General features: G+C 41.9%; 1 protein-coding gene across 5 annotated transcripts; it reads right to left on the bottom strand.

The window, feature by feature from the left end:
* Positions 1–1,490: 1,490 nt before the first annotated feature.
* Positions 1,491–26,374, bottom strand: LOC147009867 (alpha-N-acetyl-neuraminyl-2,3-beta-galactosyl-1,3-N-acetyl-galactosaminide alpha-2,6-sialyltransferase-like). 5 transcript variants are annotated; one of them, XR_015052781.1, is made up of 8 exons: positions 24,623–26,374; positions 21,773–21,928; positions 20,465–20,699; positions 20,070–20,271; positions 13,597–13,704; positions 10,202–10,365; positions 5,958–6,146; positions 1,491–1,843 (listed from the first exon to the last, which is right to left on the bottom strand). XR_015052781.1 is itself a non-coding variant. In XM_085861548.1 (7 exons), exons 1-7 carry the CDS (start codon positions 24,641–24,643, stop codon positions 6,121–6,123), a joined length of 912 nt encoding a protein of 303 aa, XP_085717674.1. In that variant the 5' UTR covers positions 24,644–26,374; the 3' UTR covers positions 3,884–6,120. The 5 variants fall into 5 exon arrangements, 4 of the variants coding, with proteins under 4 accessions (XP_085717674.1, XP_085717671.1, XP_085717672.1 ...); XM_085861548.1 differs by lacking the exon at positions 1,491–1,843 and having other exon boundaries at positions 3,884–6,146; XM_085861546.1 differs by lacking the exons at positions 1,491–1,843; positions 5,958–6,146 and adding an exon at positions 23,301–23,397 and having other exon boundaries at positions 10,020–10,365.
* Positions 26,375–26,462: the final 88 nt, after the last annotated feature.

Genomic DNA, 26,462 nt, shown 5'->3' with positions numbered 1-26,462 from the left:
AATATGAATATAAAACACATTTTTAGCCTTTTTTGGTCATCTCTTCGAGCATGACCTAATAATATGGGTGTCGATGTCCTTCGATCCGTCCGTATGTTCACAATGAAGTTGAAGTGGGAGATCTGGTCATTAGTGATCCTGATAGAGGTCGATGAGACGTACATGATGGTATGACTTTCAAGGTCACCGAAGGTCAAGGTCACGAGGCCTTTGAAGTTGCGAAAATGACGATTTTTTTCAATATTCGCTTTCGTTTTCATGTCACGTGATTTCAAAATTGGCAAAAAATATGAAAATGACGATTTTCAAAATCTATCTCCTCCTACATTTCTCAAGCGATCTTGAATTTTATTGTGGCATATGAATGTATGGGAAATATCTAAATTTGGTCGGGACGGATTTTCGAATTTCACTTTCGTTTTCGTGTCACGTGACTTCAAAGTTTGCAAAAACTTCCCAACCTTCAGGAGGCTATATATTCTTTACTGGGCATGGTAAAAGTTAGTGAATGGTGTCATTGCATCGCAGCTGACCTTGTCTTTCATGTCCATTTAAAAGAATACCGATATCTTCGAATACGTACATGTCACGTGACTGATTTTTGCGAAAACTGCTTCATGTAGTTGCAAAATGACGATTTTCAAAATCTATCTCCTCCTACATTTCTTAAGTTATCTTGAATTTGATTGTGGCATATGAATCTATGGGACAATATCTAGATTTGGTTGGGCCAGATTTGCAATATTCGCTTTCGCGTCACGTGACTTCAAAGTTGGCCAAAAATCCCTCCTGACCTGAGAACACTACACCCCAGTAACAAGGAACTCATGCTTGTTTCTTGTAGAGATGACTGTCACTCTCGCACGGGTGTATTTTATATTTATAAATTTTCTGCCGAAGGTGCAAGTTTCAAAACCCGAAATATAAACGTCGGCATTTATTTTCAAAATATTTTGCGTGTGCGTACCAAAAGGCCGAGTCCCCTTCAACCAAACTGCGCAGTAGTTTTCGGTCATGGCATCTGAGCAGTGGCCAGCGTGGTTCAGATCGATTGTGGTTAATGGGGCGAAAGTGATTGTTAAGAAGTGTGTCAGCAGTATAAATTTGAGTGACTGTATTGGTGATTTAATCACACAACATCTTGACGATTAATATTCTGGCTGAACGATTGCATCAATTCAGTGCAGCAGCAGGGATGATTCACAGGCAACTCTCGATCGTGTCGATTTTGTTTCCATCGAAAGTTGTACAGCGCTGTTCGTATTGAAAGATTTTGGTGCCAGGTATGTCAAAGTTTCACTGCAAGATGCTGATATTCAGCCTTCAACAGACCAGAAATCACCCTTTGATGTGCTCATGGGGATACGGTATGATCAGCTGCCTGCTGAAAAGTAAGAGTTGGTTATAGCTCTGATTGACCGTTTTGAGCATGTTGATTCCGAGTAGACACCTTTTTTGCCGCGTCGCTTTGCGAATGCTGGCTCAGAGAGCTCTGTGTTCTTCTTCTCCTGGTGAAGACAAAACCTTTGACATGGCTTTTGGACACATTTGTCCTTATTTTAATCATATCCAGCACTATGCACACATGTATGACTTGGACAATAATTTTCTCAGCATTGTTTCCATTTGTTTGATGATGCAACAGGTTTCTATAAGAAAAACATGCCAGATGAGATTGTAAAAACAAGTTTTAATCCTTTGTTGTTTTTCACATCAGATGACACAGTGAACATGGGCATCTTGCATTTGAATGGTCTTCCATCTTGAATGTTTTCTTAGATCCTCCTGGTCCAGGATTGATATTTATTTCCCCCCACCGACCCTTGTCTTTTCTGTGGAACATCTGAAAAAAAAAAAATCATAAAAGTAAATAATTTCTAAAAATTGAAATTATATTTCGACTGACCAACCCCACATTTTAGCTGAAGAACTGCGAAAACCAAGTTATAAAATAACGAAGGCCTAACGTCCAACATTTTACATTATGAGTGCATGGCTGTATGTGGGGGGGGGGGGGGGAATAAAAAAAAAACTTTCAAATCACATGCCAGAAACAACAACCACAGAGGCCAGGCTGTTCCTTTGCTCTTGAAAATGACGATTGGATTGAGGCATTGTGTTGATCTATAAATGCGCATAAGAAATCGAGAAATTATTAGAATACAGTAAGTCATCACCATCCGGAAGTCCGGAAGTTGTAACGCGTGATGGGGAACGCTGCAAAGGATCTCTTCCCCAACGGTCATGCTGACGCAGCAACGTGTCCTGTCATTGGAAACGAAAAGGTGCCCTTTCCCCATTGGCTGAATGAGAGTGAGAGTGAGTGACCGCTGTTTCTCGACAATCTCTGGTCCAATCTTATTGAAACTTGCCAGGTATATTGCTGGGGCCCTGTTGATGTGCCTTTTAAAAGTTTAATATGAATCGGACAAGAGGTTCCAAGTTATGGCCATTTATTTACCAAACTTATGACAAGACCCGTTGCTGCATCGGCGATGGGGAAAGGGCACCATAGTTACCGTGGCAATGGTCCATGGCAGTGAATGTCATGGCAAGCAAAGACAGGGAGGTAAACTTGATTTTAATTAACTCTGTGTGTGTGAGTATCTCAGCAGTTGTTACTTCAATCAACGTGATAATTCGTGGAATGCATGTGAACATTCCGTACGGGCATGCACCACTTCCAGATAGTGATGACTTGCTATATTCTAATAATTTATCGATTTCTTGTGCGCATTTATAGAAAAACACAATTCCCCAATCCAGTCGTCATTTACGAGAGTGAAGGAACTGCCTGTGTGGTTGTTTAAAAGTTTTTTTTATCCCCCGCCACGTGGTGGAAGGGGGATATTGTTGTCACCTGGGTCGTCTGTCTGTCCGGCTGGGCATCAACATTTATAGCTGTGAGTGTGATAACTCATAAACTGTTTGCCATATCGATTTGAAATTTGGGTCACACATGATGCACCAGAAAAGGAAGAACTCTACTGATGTTGGGCATGGCCGGATCCAAGATGGCCGACTGGGGTGGCCATCTTGAAAAAAGTTTCAATGGCGGGGGATTCCCCATCTCATAGGTATATTTTTTTTGTTTCTTTGTTTTTGCATGTACCGGCACACACGTTTTGATAAAAAATAATCTGTGACATGATTCTTGTGGTGGTAATGGTACATGATAAGCAATTCATTCATGTGATTAATGGATATGCGCCGCTGGTGGGACGATAGGAAGTTGAAAAAGAAAAATTTCATGAACATCGGATTGCAGAAGTGGAGAGCACGGGGCCGAAATAATTTTTCATTGTCACTGGTAACTTCAACGGTCACGTGGGGAAAGATGTGGATGGCTATGAAGGTGTTCATGGCGGTTTTCGTATTGGTAGGAGAAATGATAAAGGAAAACTTTATTAGAATTTTGCGCGGAGGCGGATCTGGTTGTCATGAACAGTTTGTTCAATAATGAGAAAAAGGCAACATTTCGGTCCGGTGGAGCAGAAACAGAGATCGATTTTATGTTGGTAGGAAAAAGTTGGAGAAAGAAAATTCGAAAAGTGAAAGTTATTCCTGGTGAACTCCAGCACAACTTGATGGTCATGGATGTGGACAAAATAGATGAGGTCAAGAAAAAGAAACAGCAACAGAGTCAGCATACAAAGACCTGGAAGCTGAAAGATGGAGAAGTAAAGAAAATTTGCTGAAATGATGGATATTCTCTGTAAGGAAAAGGAAGAAGACAGAGATATCTGGAAAAAGTACAAGAATTGTGCTCAACAAACAGCAAATGAAGTTTGTGGTGTTGGTAAAGGAAAACCACATTATGGTGAAACCTGGTGGTGGAACGAAGAGGTGAAGGTGGCCAAAGAAAGAAAGCTTCAAGAAGATGCAGAAACACAACACGGAAGAAAACAAAGCAACATACAAGAGAGAGATAAGAAGAAGGCGGTGGCAGAAGCCATGAAGAAAAGCTGAAAAAGAGCTGGAACAGTTGTAGATGAACAGACAAGGAATTTTTCAGAAACTGAAGATAATGAAGAGGGAATCTCATAACATAACTGAAAGCAACTGTATAAAGGATAAAAATGGGAGGATTTTCTTTGTTGATGAAGATGGAAGAAGAATCTGGAAGGAGCATATGGAATCCATCATGAATCAGGAAAATCAGTGGGATGGTTTCGTGGAAGCTGAAAGAACGGAAGGCCCAGTGAAAATCTCATAGGAAGAAATAAAGAAAGCTTTGGAAAGTATGAAGAATGGAAAAGCAGGTGGTCCATCATGCATGACGAAGGAGCATTTTACATCATCTCCTCATGAATTAGAAATATTACATCAGGCTGCAAATGAGATAATGCAAGGTAAGAGCATGCCAGAGGATTGTAAACAAAGCACCTTGGGACCCATCTACAAAGGTAAAGGGAGTGTCATGGAATGTGTATTGTATCATGGAGTGAAACTCTTGGAACATGGAATGAAACTTGTGGAAAGAGTGTTGGAGAAACAGCTCAGGGAGGTGGTGAAGATTGATGAGATGCAATATGGTTTCATGCCAGGAAAAGGTACAGTTGATGCGATCTTCATAGTCAGGCACATGCAGGAGTGCTATCAAGAAAAGAAAAAAAATATTCATGTGTTTTGTGGACCTGGAAAAGGTGTTTGACAGAGTCCCCAGGAAAGTCATTGAATGGGCGCTACGCAAAATAAATGTTCCTGAGGCTTTGGTGGAGGTTGTGATGAAACTTTATGAGGATGCGACGACACGAGTTCAAGTTGGTCGTGGTTTCTCTGAAAAATTCCATGTGGCCGTGGGTGTTCATCAGGGATCGGTGCTTTCGCCACTCCTGTTTGTGACGGTACTCGATGTATTGTCAGAATCAGAAAGAAATGGTGTGTTGTTTGAATTACTTTATGCAGATGATTGTCTTGATTGCAGAATCAATGGAGGAGTTGGAATCACAGTTCAACAAATGGAAGAGGGCATTTGAAGGCAAAGGTTTGAAAATCAACATGGGAAAAACGAAAATTATGGAATGTGGTGAGGAAACGGGGGTTGTTGAATTGGCCAAGAAAGATCCATGTAGAGTTTGTGGTAAAAGAGTGGTAAGTAATGCCATCTGATGCAGTTCTTGTCACAAATGGATTCATGGTAGATGTACAAATGTGAAAAGAGTGACACAAAGAATGGATGGTAGTTTTGAGTGTAAAGCCAGTATCAGAAGAAGAAATTTAAGCCACCGTTATCAGGATCCGGATTCGGTGCAAAGATTGAAAGATCTTGAGAGAGTAAGCAGATTTTTTTTTTTTATCTGGATGACACCATCAATGGTAGTGGAGGCAGCGAGCTTGCAGTTACGAGAAGAACGAGATTGGGTTGGATGAAATTAAACGAGCTTGCATTCGTGTTATGTGGTATTAAAAAAAACTGCCTTTGAAGTTGAACGGGAAGATCTATACCACCTATGTGAGAGCAGTAATGGTTTATGGGTCAGAGGCATGGACTGTGAGATCGGCAGAAGAAGATCTCTTGAGAATAACAGAAAGAGCAATGATTACAAAGATGTGTGGAGTACAGTTGGTCGACAGAAAGAACACGAAGGAGTTTATGGAAAGGATTGGTCTGAAAGATACAATAGGGGAGATGGTAAGGAGTGGCTTGAGATGGTTAGGTCACGTGCTAAGAAAGAGAGAAGATGAGGGAGTTAAGAGAGTATGGAATTTGGAAGTGGAGGTGAAAAGGGGAAGAGGAAGGCCAAAGTTGAGTTGGAAGGAGTTGGTTATGAAAGCAAGTCAGAAAGTGGGATTGGGAGTAGAAGATGCAAAAGATAGAAGAAAGTGGAGAGCTGGAGTTGTCGTGAAAGAAGTGAAAGTCAGCAACCCCCCCGTAAGGGGATAATACTGACTTTAAATGATGAACGAGTCAAAGACAGAGACAGACACAGACACACACTTCGATAATTTCTCACCTTTGACTCAACTCATTCAAGATCAGAGGATGTAAGAGGACTTCTTGCCAGCCAACAAAAATATCATTCAATTCTTTTCTGAACGAATGAATGTCTTCAAGGAAGTCATTCATTTTTAGCCACTCGTCGTGTAATTCAAAGGCCTCCTGTTCTCGATCAGTTATCAACGATGTTCTAAGTGGGGACAACCTGTTAAAAAAAAGACTAATTATTGGTTGTATTGTGATTTAATTCTGTATAAAACAACAAATAATGAATTGGGTTAAGGATCTCACCTGTCATCTCATGAAAACAATTGATCCGCAAGGTCGGAGAAATTATCTGCACAATCCATTCTCTGAATAAAACACGCTCGGCACCCAAGTTGGTTTAAATAAGCAACTTGATGATGTAATGGGAGATTTCACAACAATGTTTTTTTCAGGGTGTGTCCTACATAGGAAATGACCGGAATTTTTTTGGCTTGGTTCGGGCAAAGCAGCTTGGCTGACTCCAGACTGACTCATTTTTACACGAAAATGAAACGGCTTGCTTTGAATGATTGAGAAAAACCTACGTTTAAAACCTATTTAAACTTCCCTTTCTTTCGTGCTTGAAGAGATAAAGTGAATTTTCTCGATGGAAATGAATGTGATAAGAAAAAGTTATTCCCTAAAGTAGATCATGGGCAAATATTTGTTGGTTCGCTCTTTGAGTTGAATGAAAATATAAAAGGGAAGAAATGCTTTAATCAGTAAGTCTCAATCTTTCATATTCTCAATTTTACATTTCCTTGTATGGGAGGGGGAGAAAATCAGTCTCAATTTTACATTTGCTTGTATGGTAAGGAAGGGGATAGGTGGGGAGAAAATCAGTCTCCTATTTTGGGCTTTTGGGGCTTGTCAGAAAGTTTTTCCCTTTTTCCCCATTCATTTGAATGCGAGTCCCAGAAACCCGATTTATCATCTCCTGGGGGGTTTAGATCAATTTTAGATCTTACATTGAGGTTAGATCGATTTGTCAGACAAAATCATCAGAATTGTCTGACAGGATGGCACGAAGGCAGCGCACTTACTTGCCTTTGAGTGGTCCAGTCGATATTTGATTCCCGATCAGATAAAACTTCCCAAGCAGCACAAAGCACTGTCCCTTAAATGGACATAAACCTTAATGTCCCCTCTGCAAACATTAGTGAACAATGTCCTTCATGAAGAATATGGGAGATATCTCCAGCACCCTGGCCACATTCTCAATCACTGCTCTGACCTCCAGGTGGAAACGCATCAGTGGCACTTCCACTCCACTGAGAAACGCATCAGTGGCTCACCTGCAGCATATCAACGACGATGTCCTTCATGAAGAGTAGGTAAGTTATTGCCGGCACCCTGAACCACCTTCAGTGCAATGTCAGTCCTGATTAGCCAATTTTTTTTTAAGACATACATTGCTCCATAATTGTTCCCTGGCCAACCACACAAGGTGGGACAAATTGTGGCCATTAAAGTAGGAGGAAATCATGAGAATTTTTGGTCTTCAGGCCGAAAGGTTTGACCATATTTACCTGTATTTTTCTTTAATAGAACGTACGTTTTCTTGGAGAACATTACCAGTGATGCGTGACTGCAATTTTAATGACATTTATATTTGGACTCTCAACTTTGACTTTTTCTAATGGCTCAGTCAAATCCAATAGAATAATTTTAAAAGTTTATCCATAAAATAAGTCTCATTAAAAGGTGCAAACAACTCGTATCCCCATCTCTGTTTCGGACATGTGTGTCATGGGTTATCTCCACGTGCAGGTTTCAGAAGGTGGAATGGAGCTCTCCCAGGTCTCAAAGTATCCAATTTCATGTGCACGTCTGTGTATAAGTTGCTGTTGTTGGCTGCTATCTCAAGAGATGGAATAACGACCTACCAGGTGTGTGTGCGCACGCCACTCACACACATCACAGCCAACCAATAAATTAACCTTTTGAACCCCGAGCTCGTTGGACTTTCGGCTCTCCCTGGAGAAAAAAAAAAGCAGGCCCCTTGGGTATATGGAGGTTTGAATAGTGGCTGGTAAACAGGACGCTCAGGTTCAAAGGGTGAAAGATTAAAATGAAGACATGACCATCATGTTAACATATTTTACTCAAGCTTGCAAGTAACATTGGCACAGATTATCACGTGTTAACAATGCTTTAACTTAAAATGGAGTTATTTTCCTGTTGGAGCACAGAGATTCTGATCAAGTGATGGCTTTAAGGCAGAGATTCGGACAAAATTTTGGTAATTAAAAAGTTTGTTTTTGACAGACAATTCCCATTCACAAGTAGATGGTAAATCCAGATGTATGAAATGGTTTAAAATCATCCATCCCAATAACATGATGAATAAACTGAGCTCTGCACTTCAAAAAAAGGTGTTCTCAAAAGGTTACTACATCGGTCATAGAACAGCAATGATTCTGGTTATCAACCAGTGCCCTCATCCCTACATTCAACACTTTCATAATTTGAAGTAGGTAGGGTATCAAAACAAAGTTCTATTCATATTTTTTTTAACCACAACAGTCAGCTGAATGTCAAGCCACCAGAAAAGGTTGGTGTGCTTGTGAAGGTGCAATTATTACCTTCACAGAGGAAGAGGGTATTGCTTTCGGGTCCGTTTGTTTGTTTGTCCGCACAGAACGTTTGTGTTTTGCTCTGCAACTGCTTGTCAGATCGAGACAAAATTTTCACCATAGGTGTAACTAATGTCGAATGTTTTAATGATAATCATGATGTCATAGGTAACATGGTGTGGCAGCCATGTTCAAAAAACGGAAAATTTTGGACCTCCATCTGAAACTTGGCACGTGCCAAGTCCTCATGAAGAATGTGATTATTTATTTGACGTCATAGGTGCCTTCTTTATGATGTCATAATTGCATATGTATAATGCCACATCTGATCAGTATGAAAATGTTTGAGGATCATCTGGGGATAAAATGGCCCACAGAAAAAAAAAAATTACATAGTCACACTATTCAGCAGCCATATTGTTTTGTTTGTTTTTGAACCTTCAAAAATCTTCTCAAGTAGCTTAACAGAGAGGCAAAACTTTAAATGTATGACTGCCTATCCATGAGAAACAAAAGGTTCACACATGACATCATACATCACATGGTTTGATAGCCATATTGGATTTACCCTAAAACCTACAAAAAAAAATATTCTCCAGAACGTCTGGACAAATCAAGGGGAAACGTCACACAAATGTTCCCCAAGCCATGGGTGTACAAGGTTCAGGAATAATTGATAGGTCACATGGTTTGGCAGCGATATTGGATTGAAGAAAAATATTAAATGTTTTCTTTGGAACTGCTGAATCAATCAACATGAAACTTCACATTTATGATCAAGTCAGGATGGGGAATACATGTTTTAAATTTCAACTTGATCAGATGCATGGTCTGGCAGCCACAATTACATTTTTTGATATGGTTTTTTTTGAGTAAGGCTCACAAAGCTGTGCCTGGATGGGTTTGAGGGTCAAGGAGCAGTGGCTGAAATGCAAATCCTGTCCAGGTTCCTCCTGATGACTTCATCTTTGCTTTTGGGGATTCCTTCTGATGACTCCAATGCAGGGCTGTACCGATTTGGTCTTCCATTTGATTTGAATTGAATTTATTCTAACCCCATTCTAAATTCAATTGAATAATGAATAATAATATTTTCAAAATTTAAAACTTCATGGGTCAGGGTCAGGTGTCCAATCAAAGCAGGACATCTTCATACCCGGTCATCACTGCCAGCAGTTGTAAAGTGGCAGTTCTAATTACGTAACACACCAGTACACAAACCCCACACAAAAGTCCTGGTGAGGGTCTGCAATCTCTGATTGCTCTTTTTCTTGTTTTTCAGAGCATTGTTGTACCTCTTGAACCCTCAATGTTCTGGATGAGAAACATCAGTGAGCCATTGAAGACACTTAAAGGAGTGTGTTGGGATGCCATTGACCAACATTAATGGAAAAGGGGGAGGGTGCGTTGGGAAATTTTGAAATTGCGCTCCAAAAGTTGAAACAATAAAATTACCAGCTCCGAATTGTGATTCCATGTCAGGAAACCTGCACAAAAGGCCATGATGGGAAAGCAAAGGTGATTCGTGGAAAGCCCTTGTCAATTTTGGGAAAAATTTCGCGGGTGGTTCGCCGGATGCTTTTAGCACCTTTGAGTAGTCTATCATGGGTGGTATATCCCTTTACAGGCGGAAAATGGGTGTTTGCTTTATTCCTACCGATCACAGTGTTCGCGTGCAGAGCCCATCGTCCAAAAACGGCCTTCTCTGTGATGAACCGATGCGCACCACGCGATGCGACCTCGTGCAGCCGGTACGTGGCGCACTCGGTATCTCCAGCTGGCTCGTAGTAGTGGTAAGGTACCTTGGATGTGGGGTTGCGACTGCAGAAAGAGGGAATACAGGTGAGTTGATATCAATCATCAGATTTTGAGGTTTGCTTTTTTGTGATGAGTGGGGAGGGTTGTAGGTCAGCAATAGTTGGGTTATCTCAACTCAACACTTGAAGATGCTACATATTTAAGAGGAATGAAATCTCAACTGTGGTGGTTCAGCTCCTGCATGGATACATAGCAAGAGCAGGCTCAAATGCAACTGTTCAAGGATCAGATAGCAGAAACTGAAGATTCCCAAGCACAAGCTCATTGGCTGCACATAATCCATCACGTGCATGGAAATTTCCTGGTGGGACTTCGGGTTAGCACTGTCACCTCCATTTCAGGACAATACAATTGGATTTTACTTTACGCATTTGGCTGTCATGCAAACACGGCAAATATTCCTAACTCGCGGATATATCCGTAAAGGACGGGAGGCACATATAACCAAAACAACTTTACATAACTTTTTGAGAAATTGTGCTTTTATGCCGTTTTTGGCCCCATCTCTCAATGGTGAAGAATCACTGAAAAATATTATCACATCTGGATCCAGATCAACAAAAATGAATCAATTGGTCTTTGTCATAAACCCAACCTGTCCACCAAGTTTTGGCTGAATCCGTCCACAACTTTTTGAGATATCTGGTTCACAGACACACGGGTGAAAACAACCTCCACCCACCTTCGGTGGTGGAGGAAATAATCACTTTTTTAAAAATAAAAAAAAAATCTCACATCTGGATCTTCACCAAAATCTAATCAACTTATCTGTCACAAACCCAACCTGTCCAAATTTCGTCCAAATCCATCCACAACTTTTTGAGATCTCCCGCTCAGAGACAAACAAGCAGGGGTGAAAACACAACCTCCGTTCACCTTCGGTGGCATGAGTAACAATCCATTAACAAACAATAAATGGAGAAAACTCCAATAACAACAAAATTCCCATGACAGTTTATCTTGAAGAGCCACCAACCAGAATGCCATGATGTCATCCAGCATGGGGAAGCCTTTGAGAAAAATCTACTTTTGACTGGGCCGAACAGAATAAATGGAGAAGTTGAAAGTACATTTGGACGTTACAAGCAGAACCAAGACAAGGTTTGGTGTGTGTGTGTGTGTGTGTGTGTGTGTGTGTGTGTGTGTGTGTGTGTGTGTGTGTGTGTGTGTGTGTGTGTGTGTGTGTGTGTGTGTGTGTGTGTGTGAGTAAGTGAGTGATTGAGAGACAGACAGACATCCTTTGATGTTCGAGATGGATTCCAGTAAATATCAACGAAGTAACTACTGCACCTTCTCCCACATCCTTTCCCAATCACAAACAATAAAAACGCATTGTCACATCTTTCAAACTCAGCATTCTGGCACACATCATACATGGATCCGATGATCCACCATCCACACCATTTCCAAAGCTTTGATGATACTTCAGCAATCTTATGGAAAGGAATACACTTGCTGGTTTGCCATTGCCTTTCCCAATGGTAGTCAGGGTAGGAAATAGAAATGTAGCTTTGATTCCAGCATAAGAGTCTACTCTTGCGAAAGGCAGCTTGGGATCCCAAGTTAATGCCCCCTCGGAAGGCCAGTGTCCCCGCAGACACAATGCCCTATACACGGAACACCAGAGTGTAGTTGGGTCAGGAATTGAACCAAGAAAAGACGTAACAAATGTGAGATGCTACCTCTGAGCTATCCTGTTAGCCCCTCACAAGATGGATGCTGATTGTAAACTGTTGTACTCAGCCCCCAAACAATATGGAAGCTGAACTCGTGGAAATACTCAATTCCACACTCACACTAGGGTGGGGGGGGGTTGAGGGGTATTTGGCCCATTTATATTTCCAAGCTCTCTCCAACATCTTTGCACACCTCCACACACTCAAGGTCACAATATATAGCCTGAAAGAAACACACAACCTCTTATTGTTAACATGTTCAAAGGCTCATGGAGGAGCTGCAACACGAGTTATACACACACATGCAGAAAAATTTACATTGGACAACACTAGACTTAATCAGTCAAACACAGTCACTGAGCTTGGGGGAAGTGATGCAACTTGTCGGGGCACTCTGGGTACTGGTGACGCCATTTTGTGACTTTCCTTTTCTCTCTGCAGTCAATGGTGCGATTTAGGTGCAATATCCAACCCCCCCCCGCCCCACACTTCCCCCTCAACGGGATGCCACCCTGTGGGGGTTTACTATTTTCCAATGCTGAGGATAAATCCAGGAAGCAGCACATTCCATGTTTAAAGACTGCTCGGACTCGACCAGTGCCAGTGATCGAACCTCTGACCTCCAAGATTCAGAGCAGACCCTCTAACCCTTATTCCAGTAGGTCTGCCATTAATACGATGTTGAGAATGTTTGAGCAGCAATTTGTTTTTTGAAATAAATATTTTGGGGAATTTTTTCAGAATTATTTTAAAATTCCATTTCAAAGTAGCAGAAACACCAAAATTTGTCCATGTTTCTGTGGATTTTTTTTTATTTTATTTTTAGAAAATATTCGGTCCAGGCAACCTAAACACTTTCTGTGTGGAGGAGGCCATTCTGACCGTATTACATGATCCACAGTGACACTCACAAAACGGTTTTCCACATTGCACGAAAAAGTCAGCACAAAGCCGCCTAAGTACGACAGGACGAACCTATAATCACAGCTCGGAGGAAGTGGAGTGCAACCCCAACCAATCAAAAGGGTGCTGCCCATCCCCTGTGGTTCCTCTCATCTCTCCCTTGAGATGTGATTGTTTACAGGGTCATCCTGTAGTATGTAGGCAGAGCTTTGTATACTGGAAGGAAAACTCAGAGGTATGTAGGTAGCTATGCACACTCACTTCTTGCATTTGAACCTTGACCCAGCCATAAACTTTCACCCTGGTGTTTCACATACAGGGTGATGAAGCAACGTGTGCACCATCCATCAGAAGGACATTAAGCCAGAGGATCCATATACCAGCATTAGGGGGCATTGGTGAAAGTAGTTTGGTGAGTTTCAAGACAAGTAGGCGAGTTATCGCTGGCACCCTGAAAAAAAAAAAATTCGAATTCCTGCCCTTACCAACTCCAGTCAAGTATCAGGCCGAGCCAGCCGATAAGAGAACAGGAGAGCAATGATACATAAAACAAAACATTCTCATCTAAGCCACCGAAGTGAATGATTGACAGGTGTGGGTTTGTGTTTATGTGTCACAAAAAAAAAAGATGAGCACAACTTTCCCTACAAATTACCTGCAGTATTCGGGATCCACCATGCCGTACACAATGATATGGTCACACATGCGCAGGGCAAGGATCAACGTGAACCAGCCAGTGCTGAGGTATGAACCCCATTTAAGGCTGAAACATACATGACCACACACAAGAGAGCATCAGTATATAAACCACCAAACATGTTCTTATCTTGAAATATGTTTAAAAATAACAGCAAAACAAAAAGAAGGTAAAATTCATCAGAAAAAAAAATGATGTATTGGCTGTCCTGTTCACCATGTGATCAGATGCAGTGGCCTACAAAAGTATTCACCCCCCCCCCTCCAAAGTTTTCACATTTTGATGCCATCTGAGCTTATTTCATGAGGTTTTCAAATTAAGCTGCATATATATGTATATTATATATATATGTATATTATATATATATATATATATATATATATATATATATATATATATATATATATATATATATATATATATATATATATATATATATATATATATATATATATATATATATAGTCTTCACAAACTACTCCAAAGTGATGAAGCGGAAATACAATTAAAAAAAAAAAATGCAAATAAAATGTGAATAAGTTAGATTATTATTAAACACAGAAAATCAGTTGATTCTCAGTTTCACAAGTATTCAAACCCTTTGCCTAATGAACCCTAAATCACTTCAGGAGCAAATTATTTGTTTGAAAGGTTATAAAATAAGTATAATTGGTTTCACCTGCATGTAATCAGAGGTTAAACTTAAAAATTAAAGTCCTCCACTTATCGAAGGAGTTTTAAGGTGCAACTCACTTGGTCAACCAACAAGGCAAACTTGAAGAACAAGGAGATTTCCAAAGAAGTCAGACATGAAGTGGTGGAGAAGCACCGTTCAGGAGAGGGTTACAACAAGATTTCAAAAGTCACTCATTATCCCTTTGAATACAGTGAAATCCATCATAAAGAAGTATCATATCACCCAGATCAGGTCACGCATCCAAACAGGAAACTGGTTTCGAATATCACTGTAAATCCAACAATGACTGAAAGATCTGCAAGGCTCTATGTCCGAGATGGGGGTCAGTGTTCATCAATCAACAATATCACGTTCCCTTCACAAAGCTGGCCTCCATGGACAGGTGGCAAGAACAAAGCCATTATTGAAAAATATGCACCGAAAAGCTCGTATGGAGTTTGTGAAAAACCATCTTGATGATACTGCAGGTATGTGGAGAAAGGTTTTGGGGTCAGACGAGACACAAATTGAACTTTTTGGTCTAAATTCAAAGCGTTACATCTGACACAAGCTGAACACTACATCACCCATCAACACCATCCGTACAGTCAAGCATGGTGTTGGCAGCATCATGTTATGGGGCTGTTTTTCATCAGCAGGGACTGGCAAGCTTGTCGGGATAGAAGGGACAATGGACGGTGCCAAGTACAGGAGAATCCTTGATGAAAACCTGCTCGAGTCAGCCATGAATCTGAAACTGGGTAGGAGATTCACATTTCATCAGGACAATGATCCGAATCACACAGCTAAAGCTACACTGGAGTGGCTGAATATAATGAATGTTTTGAGTGACCCAATCAAAGTCCTGACTTGAACAGAATTGAATATTTATGGCGACACCTGAAGATTTGAGTCCATCGACGATCCCCATCAAACTTGGCAGAACTAGACAAATTTTCACGTGAAGAATGGGTAAAGATTTCACCATCTTACTGTACAAAGCTGGTGGAGACCTACCCACAAAGACTCATCACAGTCGTTGCTGCAAAAGGTTCTTCCACCGAGTACTAACCTTAGGGGTTGAATAATTTTACAACCGGTGAATTTTGATTTGTACGTGTTTTTTTACAGCTATTCCTGACATGTATGAATAAAAAAGTTGATTTGGAAAAATAGTTTCTCCATAATTCGTAATTCATCTAAATGTGGCATTATTGGAAGGGGGTGAATACTTTTGCAGGCCACTGTACACTTGTTACATACAGTAGTGTGACAAAGCAGTGTAACCAGACAAGGAATCAAATCTACAACCATTTAATCTCAACACAATCTCTCAATGAATTAGTCTAACGACCACAAACATTTCCACAAAGTAGAGTCGGCTGGGGAAGGTTTTTGGCCTGTCTTTCACGAACCTGGCCTGATGTTCGACTGAGCAAGTTAGAGCAGGAATTCGTAATTTGTTCAATGCTGGCGATAGCGCACCAACTCTTCACGGAGACCGTAGGGTATTTGACATTCACGAACTAATTCTGGCGTATGGGACATTCGGCTTGATGTCCAGAGGGACCACACATGCATTCACACCTCACCCTGCATGCGAAACACTAGAGCAACAGTTTATAGCTGGGTCAGGACTCGAACCCAGGCTCGATAGTTGAGAGACGAAGGTGTGTACCTCCAGGATATCCTGCACACGTTATGAAACTAGATCACTGGATTAGCATCACTCAGTCAGAGTTTTAACCTCAACTCAATAACCTTAGGATGGGCAAGTCCAGTAAAACATATTGTTATGTTTGTGGGGTAAATTAAGGGATTTCATCGGAAAGATGGCATCATGTAGAGTTGCTTGGCCCGTGGACGTGTAGGAGACATCGCAATGTAATTAAGTAGGGAGACTGTGAGCTTGAGTGTGACTTGTCACCACACAGGGGGTGGTGCCGTGTTAATTCGGTCAGGATCAAGGATAACTTCCCCAGTGTGTAATTGCCCCCGTGACTTTTTTATAACCAAAACCACGAGAACAAACAAGCATAACGTGCCAAGGGGGCAGAGGCCCTGCCTTCCCGGGTTTCGTGTGAGCAGGCCACGTCCTTGATGGTTTGATGGGCATGACGGGAGACGCATAAAGAGGAAGAGGGCATAGGAGGCGAGTAGTGAAGGAGTAAGGGACGCATGTGGTTGGAGGAGAACATTGAGCCATGAAGTGTGTACGATTCTGATGAGAGGACAACAACGTGCCTCATGGGCTCATCACGGGACCTCAGAGATCATCCAGTCGGGTGGGCCATCGTTGCGACCTGACCAGGTGCAAGAGAGGAGCGGTGGGAATATTCGCTCGTAAAAAGAATCTGTACAGAGTCCCTGAGCCTTGGTGTTAATTACCGCTCACAAATTGCCCGACGTACGTTCTTCCCTCGGTGAGAAGGCGGCTTGGTGCCGTTTTGTTGGACACGTCTTCGAAGCGCCTCGATTCCACGTTCCATTAAAACCATCTGGACCAAGCTAAGTGCCGGGACAAAGGAGGGATTTTTCTTTGGTTTATTTTCCCCTCGTCTGTATTTAAGTCTGTGTGGAGGCACGTCAATTAGATTTAGATTTAGTCCACCTCATTATAATTTGAATTATTGTCATTGTACATATTTAATTATTGTTATTAAATGATTAATTAGTGAATTCGATTTGCTTGTGTCCGTGTATTTGTGCTGTTATGGTGTAGCGATCAACCGTTTCCCCGCGTACGCGCACATTAATCTCCGAGAGTCTCGGCTCTAGGCCTCCAAGGGGAGAAGTTCAGCCATCCGTTCAGGTAGGAATTAACCCGCCCTCCCGAACAAGACAATATTCTCTTTGGGAGAAAAAGAGAGACAGACAGACAGGGAGATCTGTCCTAAAATTACCAACGACAACAATCCCCACATGGGCTCAGGAAATTGAGTCATGGAAACGTTTTTGCATCAAGGCTTCATCAGCAAAATCAATCAATCACACAACTTGCCACCAGGTCCATACTCCAGCGAAAAACCTCCCGGTACATATATGCATAATATATGGCCAAATTAGAGATGTTGTCCAAGCTAGGTGTTTTCAACTATCTTTAAAAAATAATAATAATAAATAATGACTAGCCGGGAGGCGACGATGGTTCGTGGGCATTATTGAACAATGTCACGATAGGTACAATCAAGTTAGTGGAAGCTTTTGAGGAAGCCCGACCGTAAAAACCTATCTCTTCTGTCAAAATTGACCAAATCAAATCGGATTTTTTTATATGTTGTACTTATGGACATTACGCACAGCTTTGAGGAAATGAAATTGCGAGAAAAAAAAAATCAACAAAAAAAAAATATATAAAAAATTTCAAGTGGGCGTGGGACGCCCTCAAACAAAAAGACACAACTCGACCATGATATCTAGCATATGTCCAAGTTTCATCAAGATCGCATCAAACGTCAGAGTTATGCTCTGGAGACCGTCACAGACAGACAGACAAACACAACGAAAATAGTGATCACTGCTGGCGCACACGAACCAACAATCAAGTTCCTGCATTAGGAAGCCCGTGTTATTTGAAACAGACAGTTAGTGTGGGTTTTAAAAGAAAATGAACCACATACAGATCCTTTTTGGCTTCATCTCCTTCTTCCCCTTGTATCTCTCTTTCATCATACCATATTACACTTCGTTTATTGGTTCGTGGGTGCGAGCAGTCACCACTATTTTCGTTGTGTCTGTGTTTCTGTTGGGTCGCCAAAATATGTGACCCTTATTGTCAGTAATTCTGTCTGTTCGTTTGTCATCAGCATAATTGGTAGTAAACGTGGGCCGATTTTGACCAAACTCAGGTGGTAGGTACAACTTATGACCCATTGCTTTGGAAATTGTGATGGTTCCTAAGGACGCTTTGGTTCCCGAGCAACAGCCGAAAAACCTTCAAAATCGGTACCGTTCACGTGAATTCAATTTCGAAAGCCATTATCCCACGTAGGCTTATGAAATTTGGCATGCATCATCTACAGGTGATGCTCTACCAAATATATTCCGGTTTTTTGTGATATATGGAATAGTTTACCCGCAGTGCCCCCTACAAATGGGGTATGTCCGAAAATTGGCGAAAATTGAAGGCCCCCTAGCGACCTGGTGAGTGCATCGATACGAATGAAACTTTGCAGGTTCAGAGCACGCAATGAGTACTACAACTTTGACTCAGGACATATTGACCGATATTGCTTAGGTCAGAGGTCAAAAGGCAAAAATCGATAATATGCGAGAGCTGGAGGTGCCTTCGCGCCAAATGCTACTCCTCCTAGGGTTATGGTCGGATGGTCATGAAAATTCACACTAATCATCTGGAATGCGTTGTGCACAAACGATCGAGCCGGATTTTCGATTTATATCTTTGTTCACCCACAGCACCCCCTCGAACTTTGGGAATTTCCGATATCAAACCGCATTTTCGGTACTTTTCATTCAAATTCATACCGAGTAGTTATCAGTGGATGGAACTCGATGAGATTTGATATGCATAATCTTAAGGTGATTCTCTATCCACTATATGACATCCATTTTTTTCTACACCTTATAGTTTCCAAATGGTAACCCTTTCAACTTGGGTGTCCAAGGGCCATTGAGCATTCCTGCTGAAAATTCAAAGTCCACTAGCTCCAAGACAGTTGAACTGAATCAAATGAATCTTTACATGCTTATAGACCGTAATGAGTACTACAACTTTGCTCATTTGCATAATGACCTATCTCGAATAGGTCAGAGGTCAAAGGTCAATAAGTGCATTTTTCAGGCGAAATTACCATTCAAGGCACCCTTGCTCCTACACGGGTTAACCGATACGAATGAAAGTTCATAGCTACATAGTACTCAATGAGTACTACAACTTTGCTTCAGGATATATTGACCTATCTCGGCTAGGTCAGGGGTCAAAGGTCAATGAGTGCATTTTTCATGCAAAATGACCATTCAAACCCCCCTTGCTCCTACACGGATTAACCGATACGAATGAAAGTTCATAGGTACAGAGTACTCAATGGGTACTACAACTTTGCTTCAGGACATAATGACCTATCTCAGCTGGGTCAGGGATCAAAGGTCACTGAGTGCAAAGTTCGGGCAAAATGACCATTCAAAGCCCCATTGCTCATAAACAGGTTAACCGATTTGATTGCAATTTCGTAAATACTTAGTACTAGATTAACTCAGATCAGCAGTCAAAGGTCATCAGATGATCGGCGACCCATGGCCACCTATCGGCTTGTCTGTCTGTTTGTGACTCTCTCCAGAGCATAGCTCCGTGACGTTTGATGCCATCTTGATGAAACTTGGACACAAGCTAGATATCATGGTCTAGTTGTGTCTTTTTGTATGAGGTGCATCCCATGCCCCTTGTGGGCAGAGCCACGCCGACTTGAACTTTTTATTTTTCTCGCAATTTCATTTCCTCGAAGCTGTGCGTAATGTCCATAAGTACAACATATAAAAAAAATCCGATTTGATTTGGTCAATTTTGACAGAAGAGAGGTTTTTACGGTCGGGCTTCCTCAAAAGCTTCCACTAACTCAATTGTACCAATCGTGGCATTGTTCAAAAATGCCCACGAACCATCGTCGCCTCCCTTATAGTTTTTTTTAAAATTTTCTCAATTCATGCCTTGCCTCCTCTATCCCCACACGTACATAGTTTTAAAATGGCTGCTCGTGTTATACGACGAATGAAACAATTTGAATTCGTTGTTGCCCACCGGTCTTTGCCAGTTTCCAACAGGAAGATACGGTCGCTTTCCTTCATTTCCTGTTCCGTAAGGGTGTACACGGACAGGCCAGGATGCCTTCCCACCAGGCCTTTCAAAGCCCGATACGTGACCCCCACAGGCTCCCCGAGTCCCCCTTTGTTCCGACGCATTTGTTGCACTGGACCCCACACCACATAGGTGACATTGGTGCCTACGGGATTCAGGACGAATGTTCGACTGAGCCAAAAACGGGCAACAATACTTTGGTCATTCAGAGAAAAAAAAAATAAACTGAAATTTTTTCTTTCAAAGGTCACAACAACCCTTGAGAAAAGTACAATTCGCAATGACCTAATTAATGATACACACACTAGAGCAATGTGCTCTCGTCATTTCTGCGATACCGTGTCCATTGTTGGAGAAGAAGTCCCACTCTTGGTGCATGAGGATGGGGATGCTGGTGTGCGACATAACGCGCACGTGCGTGCAGCTTCCGACGTCTTGTTCGTAGCCTTGGGTAGGAGCAGTGTTCATGCGAAATACGCAGCCCGCTTGGTCAATATTCTGGCCACCACCGGCATCCAGCAGGTGTCCAGAGCTGAACACCACGGCACATGCTGGACAGTGCATCCGAATGGGCTGAAGAACAGATATGCATCGTCGCTTGGGTCGTGTGGATTTGACATCGTGTGGATGTACTAGTGCAGCTTTCACGGATCTTTAATACATTTTAGATGAGAGATCTCTCCGAGGATCTTTCATCTGCTGGCCGCATGTTCCTGTACTAATGGTTGCTGCAAGCTTTGTTCTCAGTCCCCAATTCACAAGGTATTTTCTGATTTGGGATAACACCTTTTATTCCTGGTCAGATGTGGGTTGGCAGGAAAAAAAATTCAAGAGGTATGGGGCTATGCACACTCGCCTCTGAGCTGTCTCGCCTGGGTCCAAATCTTGACTCAACCATAAATGTCACCCTGGTGTTTCGCATACAGGGCAATTCTACACTGTGTGCACATACCTCAGAAGGGCTTTAAATTGGACTACCCATCTGACAGCACAGTGAATCAATCAATTGTTAAAGATGCATTGGTATCTTTGACAAAAAGAGCAGGTCGAGCTTGCAAGAAAGCCAGACGGTACATGCACTCGCCTTTGAGGAGTCCAGCCTTGGCTCAAATCTCGACCCAGCTATAAACTGTGACCCTGGTGTTTTGCAGGCAGGGCGATTCAATGTGTGCGCCCGTCCCTCGGATAGACGTTAAACCTGGACATCGCATCTGCCGGCATTAGTTGATGGATGTTAAAGATCCTACGATGTCCTTCGCAAAGAGCAGGAGCCATCGCCGGCACACTGAGCAGTTCCAAATTACTCGATCTAACCTGCAAGGGGCACTGCATCAGCGGCACAGCCACAAAGCCACTAAAATGAATGACCGCTTGAAGCCCATTCTTTACACACCGACAAAAACAGACGTTGAAACACCTCGCATCATCTTTGGAACAAGAGGTACCTTTGCAAAATAAAAAAAAATAAAAATCTTACCTCCAATCTCTGCTCTCACCTTTAATTGGACGTGCAGGATGTACGAGACAACAAATCAAACAATAATGAAGTGGTGTTGCAAAAAAAAAAAAAAGGTATAAAATCCAAAATAAGTACTTTTAAGTGTGCAGGGTTTGAAACGTCATCATGTATGCATAGGATTACTCACCTTCCTTCCAGGTACACCGATGTAACCATTGAGGAGCACTCCGTCTGTATGATGGACAGCAAACGGTTGAATCGAAACAGACAGATGGTTTGCACGCCATAGATGCAAAACGTAGAGCATGAACAAGAGCAGAAGACACACGATGGAGCAGAAACCCTGAGAATATCACGTGAAAAGAAGGGGAAAAGATGATACCGATCAAAACAAAATTTGTTTGACATCATCCATTGCTCATGCACTATATTGATGCAAAACTATAATGATCACAATCCCAAAGAAAACACCTTCCTCTCCAAATTGTTGTGTTTTCCCTCCTCTCCCACCACTAATCCTTTCCCTTCCTCCTCTTGCTGTTTTGTTACCTCTGCCACCAAAGGTGGATGGGGGATAGGTGTTCACCCGTCTGTCTGTGAGCAGGATATCTCAAAAAGTTGTGGTACGAGTTATGATAAAACTAGGTGGATGAGTTGATTTGGTGACAAGAACAGGTCGATTCGATTTTGATTCAGGTCCGGATCCAGATCCGATCCGTCAGTTGGAAAACAAGCTGGAATGAGCCAAGATCCTCGTCCTCTTAATGATGACGTCATAAAAACAAATATGACGTCATTGTGATGTATCAGGTTTGGGATAAATTATATCTGTGCTAATGCCCGGCTTGATTCCCGGAAACAAAATTCAAACAGCTTGCCGAGTTTCGGAGATAATGGTATTATTTCCATTAGCGGCGATATGACGTCAACTTTTTTTCGAGGAAGAATTTCCAAAATCGGAGATGGTTACTGCCTGCTCGTGGGCTTTCTGCATATAAATGGCAAGTTTCACGAATATCCGATGAAAACTCTGGGTTGTGAAACAAAACAAAAAGTCAAAAAATAGGAATGACGTCATAAAAATTGATATGACGTCATAGTGATGCATCATATGTGCGGTAATTCATCTCTGCTAATGCCCTGTTCGATTCCCGCAAACAGAATTCAAAAAGCTTGCCTAATTTCGGAGAAAATTTTTTTAGGCGATTTCCATTAGCGGAGATATTTTGACGTCATAACTGTTTTTTCTCGGAGGAATTTTCAAAATCGGAGATGGTTACTGTCTGCGCAGGGTATTTTTACATATATACGCCAAGTTTCAGGAAGTTTCGATGAAATCTGGAGGCTGTGAAACAAAAAAGTCCACAAGAAGAAGATGAAGAACAACGTGAGTAAGATGTAGAGATCCTCCACGAGGGTCTAAAAAGGGTAAACCGTTTAGCCCAGCAGAGGTACGCACTCTACCGAGTGTTGCTGAAGTACACTCCATGTGTTTTTCGCCGACTCCCCGAGATCACATTCTTCTTCCAGGTGTCCCTCTACCCTGATGTTGGTACCCTCCTTCCCCTATGGTGTTATATGTTCTAGCTCTTCCCACGAGCCTAGACTGTGTAAAAAAATAAATAAATAAAAACTCCACATTGAACTTCACTGAAACTTTAAGGCAAAGGAATAAGAAATGGATGTGACAGGATGGCGAGAGGTAGCACACTTACCTGTGAGCTGCCGAGTCTGAGTGCGATTCCCGACCAGACTATAGACAGTCGAATTGGTGCTTCACAGGTGGGTGTTACATCACAGTGCACTCACTGCCTGTAATGTAATGGACGTTAAACTGGGTACCCCATGTGCCAACATTATTTGGTGGGCGTCAGATATCCGACGGCATCTTATTGCCAGCACTCTGAACAGTCAAACGACAGCCCTGGCTAAATAAGTTTGGTTCGTGAAAGACTTTGGTAATTAAAACCAGAGAGTTGGTGTCAAAGCCACCCAATGCTCGCCTGTTTATACATTTATCGTTTTTAAATGACTAGTCGAATAATTAATATTTTTTTTATAAAGCATTGCACTGAAGTCTGATCCAAATAATTATAAAGCAATATATGTATTTGTACATTGTAATCAGTAACAAGAGCGCAAGTGAGCACAATATACGCCCGAACAAGAAGGTATATACAGAATTGTGCAACAACATGGAAAACAGCATCCTGGTTGCCATGGCAACCACTTCAGATGACGAACGTATGTCGTGACACACCGTCTCCACAGTCTGTACCTATGCACCAAATATGAAACGTGAAAGTTGAAAACTTTGAGGAGTTAGAGTGCGGACAGGAACGGATGGACGGATGGACAGACAGACAGACAGACACAGATGACAGGTATCACATTATACACCCCGATAGATAGATATTATATATATATATATATATATATATAATATATATATATAATATATATATATATATATATATATATATATATATATATATATATATATATATATATATATATATATATATATATATATATATATATCGGGCGTATAAAAAAGTGTGGTAGATAAAAACATGAGAAAGGAAAAAATAACTTGCACCAAAAACTTTAACATTTTCACACTCACGCTCACGCTGGGGGTATCGCTATAGCTCTCTGTTCTTCGAACAGGCGAGCGAAAAAATCATTCGGCAGACTTTGGAAGGTGGAAGTAATCGGAGCAGTTGGCACCGTTTTGTGTACAACCTGTGGCTGCTGGTTGCATCATTTTCTGAAAGCACGGCTATACCGCTGATGTATTGCCCGTTTCCAGAAAGTTGGTACTCATTTTGCCGACCTCGTAAGGATGACAGCCTGAGTGAACCCACCTGGTGTTATTTCAACGGCACAACAGGGGCTCGGCTGAAGACCCCAAGATCTCAAGCCAACCACCTTCACTGTTATGCGAAAAACCGAGTTCGACTTCCATCGTCCTAAAGCAAGTTACACCACAAGCTCCCTTTCCACAATCCCCTCACTCGTCGAGTCGACATCTTACCGCTCGATAACACCACCGCATGATTACCCCGACCGGCACGAATCGCGAGATTCAGGAGCCTTCCGTTTGTCGACCCCTCGGTTGTCATGAGACGTTGTGTGTTGTGTCAACACAATAACAATACCGCAAAAGGCCTAAAAGCACAGGCCGAGATTTTCCATTTCCTTCGTTTTAGAGAAGTCACTTTCAGTTAACTACATCACACTGTAGCGTTCAATTTTTTTTCATTTTCCATTCACAGTAAAACTTGGATTGGAAATTTAAATAAAAATAAATAAATAAACGGGGGGAGCGAGCGAGCCTCACTGCACGGAATTGTAACGATACTCCATTGATCAGCACGCGCTAGAGCGCATACATCCACCAGGCTGAACAGTTCACGTTTTGTGTCGCACTGATAGGCCGGATCTGAACCAAAATCTAATCCGCTTGTTCTCGTCACCTGACAAACTCATTCGCCAAGATATGTCACAATGTTTCGAGGTTTCCATTTTTCCTTCCACTTCTGTGATTGAGAGTTTGGGGCTGTATCCCCCCCTTGCTCTCATTTTACCCCACATTCTTCATTTCTGAAAGTCTCCCACTATTTTGTCCCTCAACCCTGCTGCTTGTGTGCCCCTGTCTTTCTACTGGGTTCCCCCGTTATTTTATGTCCTGATGAGTTCTGGGTTCTAGCTTTTCCACGAGCCTCAAAACAATCAAAAATAACAATTAAGTGCAGGAAGAAGAGCAATGACATGTTGCAAGTCTTCAGAATTATGAACCAAGTCGACAAGATCCTCGAGGACAAAAAAATATTGTTCAGCAGATCACCGGACAAAACCCACGTGCCACAAATTCAAACTCAAGGGAAATTGCCGGAATGAGATGAGGACAACACATTCAGTCAAAACAATTACACGACGGAACAACCACCCCAGAGAAGTGGTCAACAGTGCCCTCATAAACCAGTTTAAACCTCGTCTGGAAGAGTGCCGAAAAGATGACCAACAGATACCAGGATGATTCCAGAGTAACCACAATGGTTACCATGGTAACCACAATAAAAACTTCAACAGAAAGGAACAGTCACATGACTGAAAAATCCTGGATAAAGTGCTCACAAATCGTTAAAGAACAACAAACATATTTACTTTGTATATTCCCAGGATTCTTGACAGCTCCTCTTCCAGAGCAGTTAGAAATCAAGACATGCACTCTTCTCCTCCACCCCAAACACAAAGGGTTCAAATTTACATTCAGCACAGAAAGTGGTCACTGATTCTCTTAGAACATTCGCCAAGAGAGGCTGCAAGATGAAAACAAAAGTGTTTACCCAATTAATGCACAAGCAATGAAGTACAACTCTGATCGTCTTCGTAATGAAGGGACAAATGAGTGAATAAATAAATAAATCTTTGCCAAAACTTGTCAGAGTCTGTGCGAATTTTGAGGGTGTGCAGAATACCCACAATAGCTGTGCTTCCCAATCTGTGGTCCGTAGACCGTTAAAGATCCATGGAGAGAGAAAAAAAAATCATCAAATGACCACGCTGACTCACTGCACGTCAGATGTAACCGTTCGTGGAATGCTGCGGTTCATCCTGCCAATGTCATAATTTTGGCACGACTGTATAATGTCAGTGGTCGTACTGCCGTTCACACCGCCCAAGTCATTTCGAAAAACTGGCCAAGAGGTACCTGTACCCACACTCCGAGCTGTCTCGCCGGGGTTCGAATCTCGACCCAGCTATAAACTCTCATCCTGGTGTTTCACATGCAGGCCGAGGCGTCGGTGTGAGCGCCGTCCATTAAAAGCACGTCAAGCAGTTTACAGAAAGATTTAGGCCAGAATCATTCA

This window comes from Eptatretus burgeri, chromosome 17, assembly GCF_056783735.1.
Source record: "Eptatretus burgeri isolate ZD-2024b chromosome 17, Ebu_testis_v1, whole genome shotgun sequence".
Taxonomy (NCBI): domain Eukaryota; kingdom Metazoa; phylum Chordata; class Myxini; order Myxiniformes; family Myxinidae; genus Eptatretus; species Eptatretus burgeri.
The sequence above is the reverse complement of the archived record's forward strand: the minus strand, read 5'-3'. Positions and strand labels throughout refer to the sequence as shown.

What these genes read in the sequence shown, in the direction of transcription:
- LOC147009867 (XM_085861545.1), bottom strand. Translation starts at nt 24,643, where the DNA reads ATGCGGTGGTGTTATCGAGCG. An exon ending in TTGGAAACTGGCAAAGACCG is followed by an intron (nt 13,705 to 20,069) that starts GTGGGCAACAAC and finishes TGTATGTTTCAG; the next exon opens with CCTTAAATGGGGTTCATACC. An exon ending in GTGGATCCCGAATACTGCAG is followed by an intron (nt 10,366 to 13,596) that starts GTAATTTGTAGG and finishes CTCTTTCTGCAG; the next exon opens with TCGCAACCCCACATCCAAGG.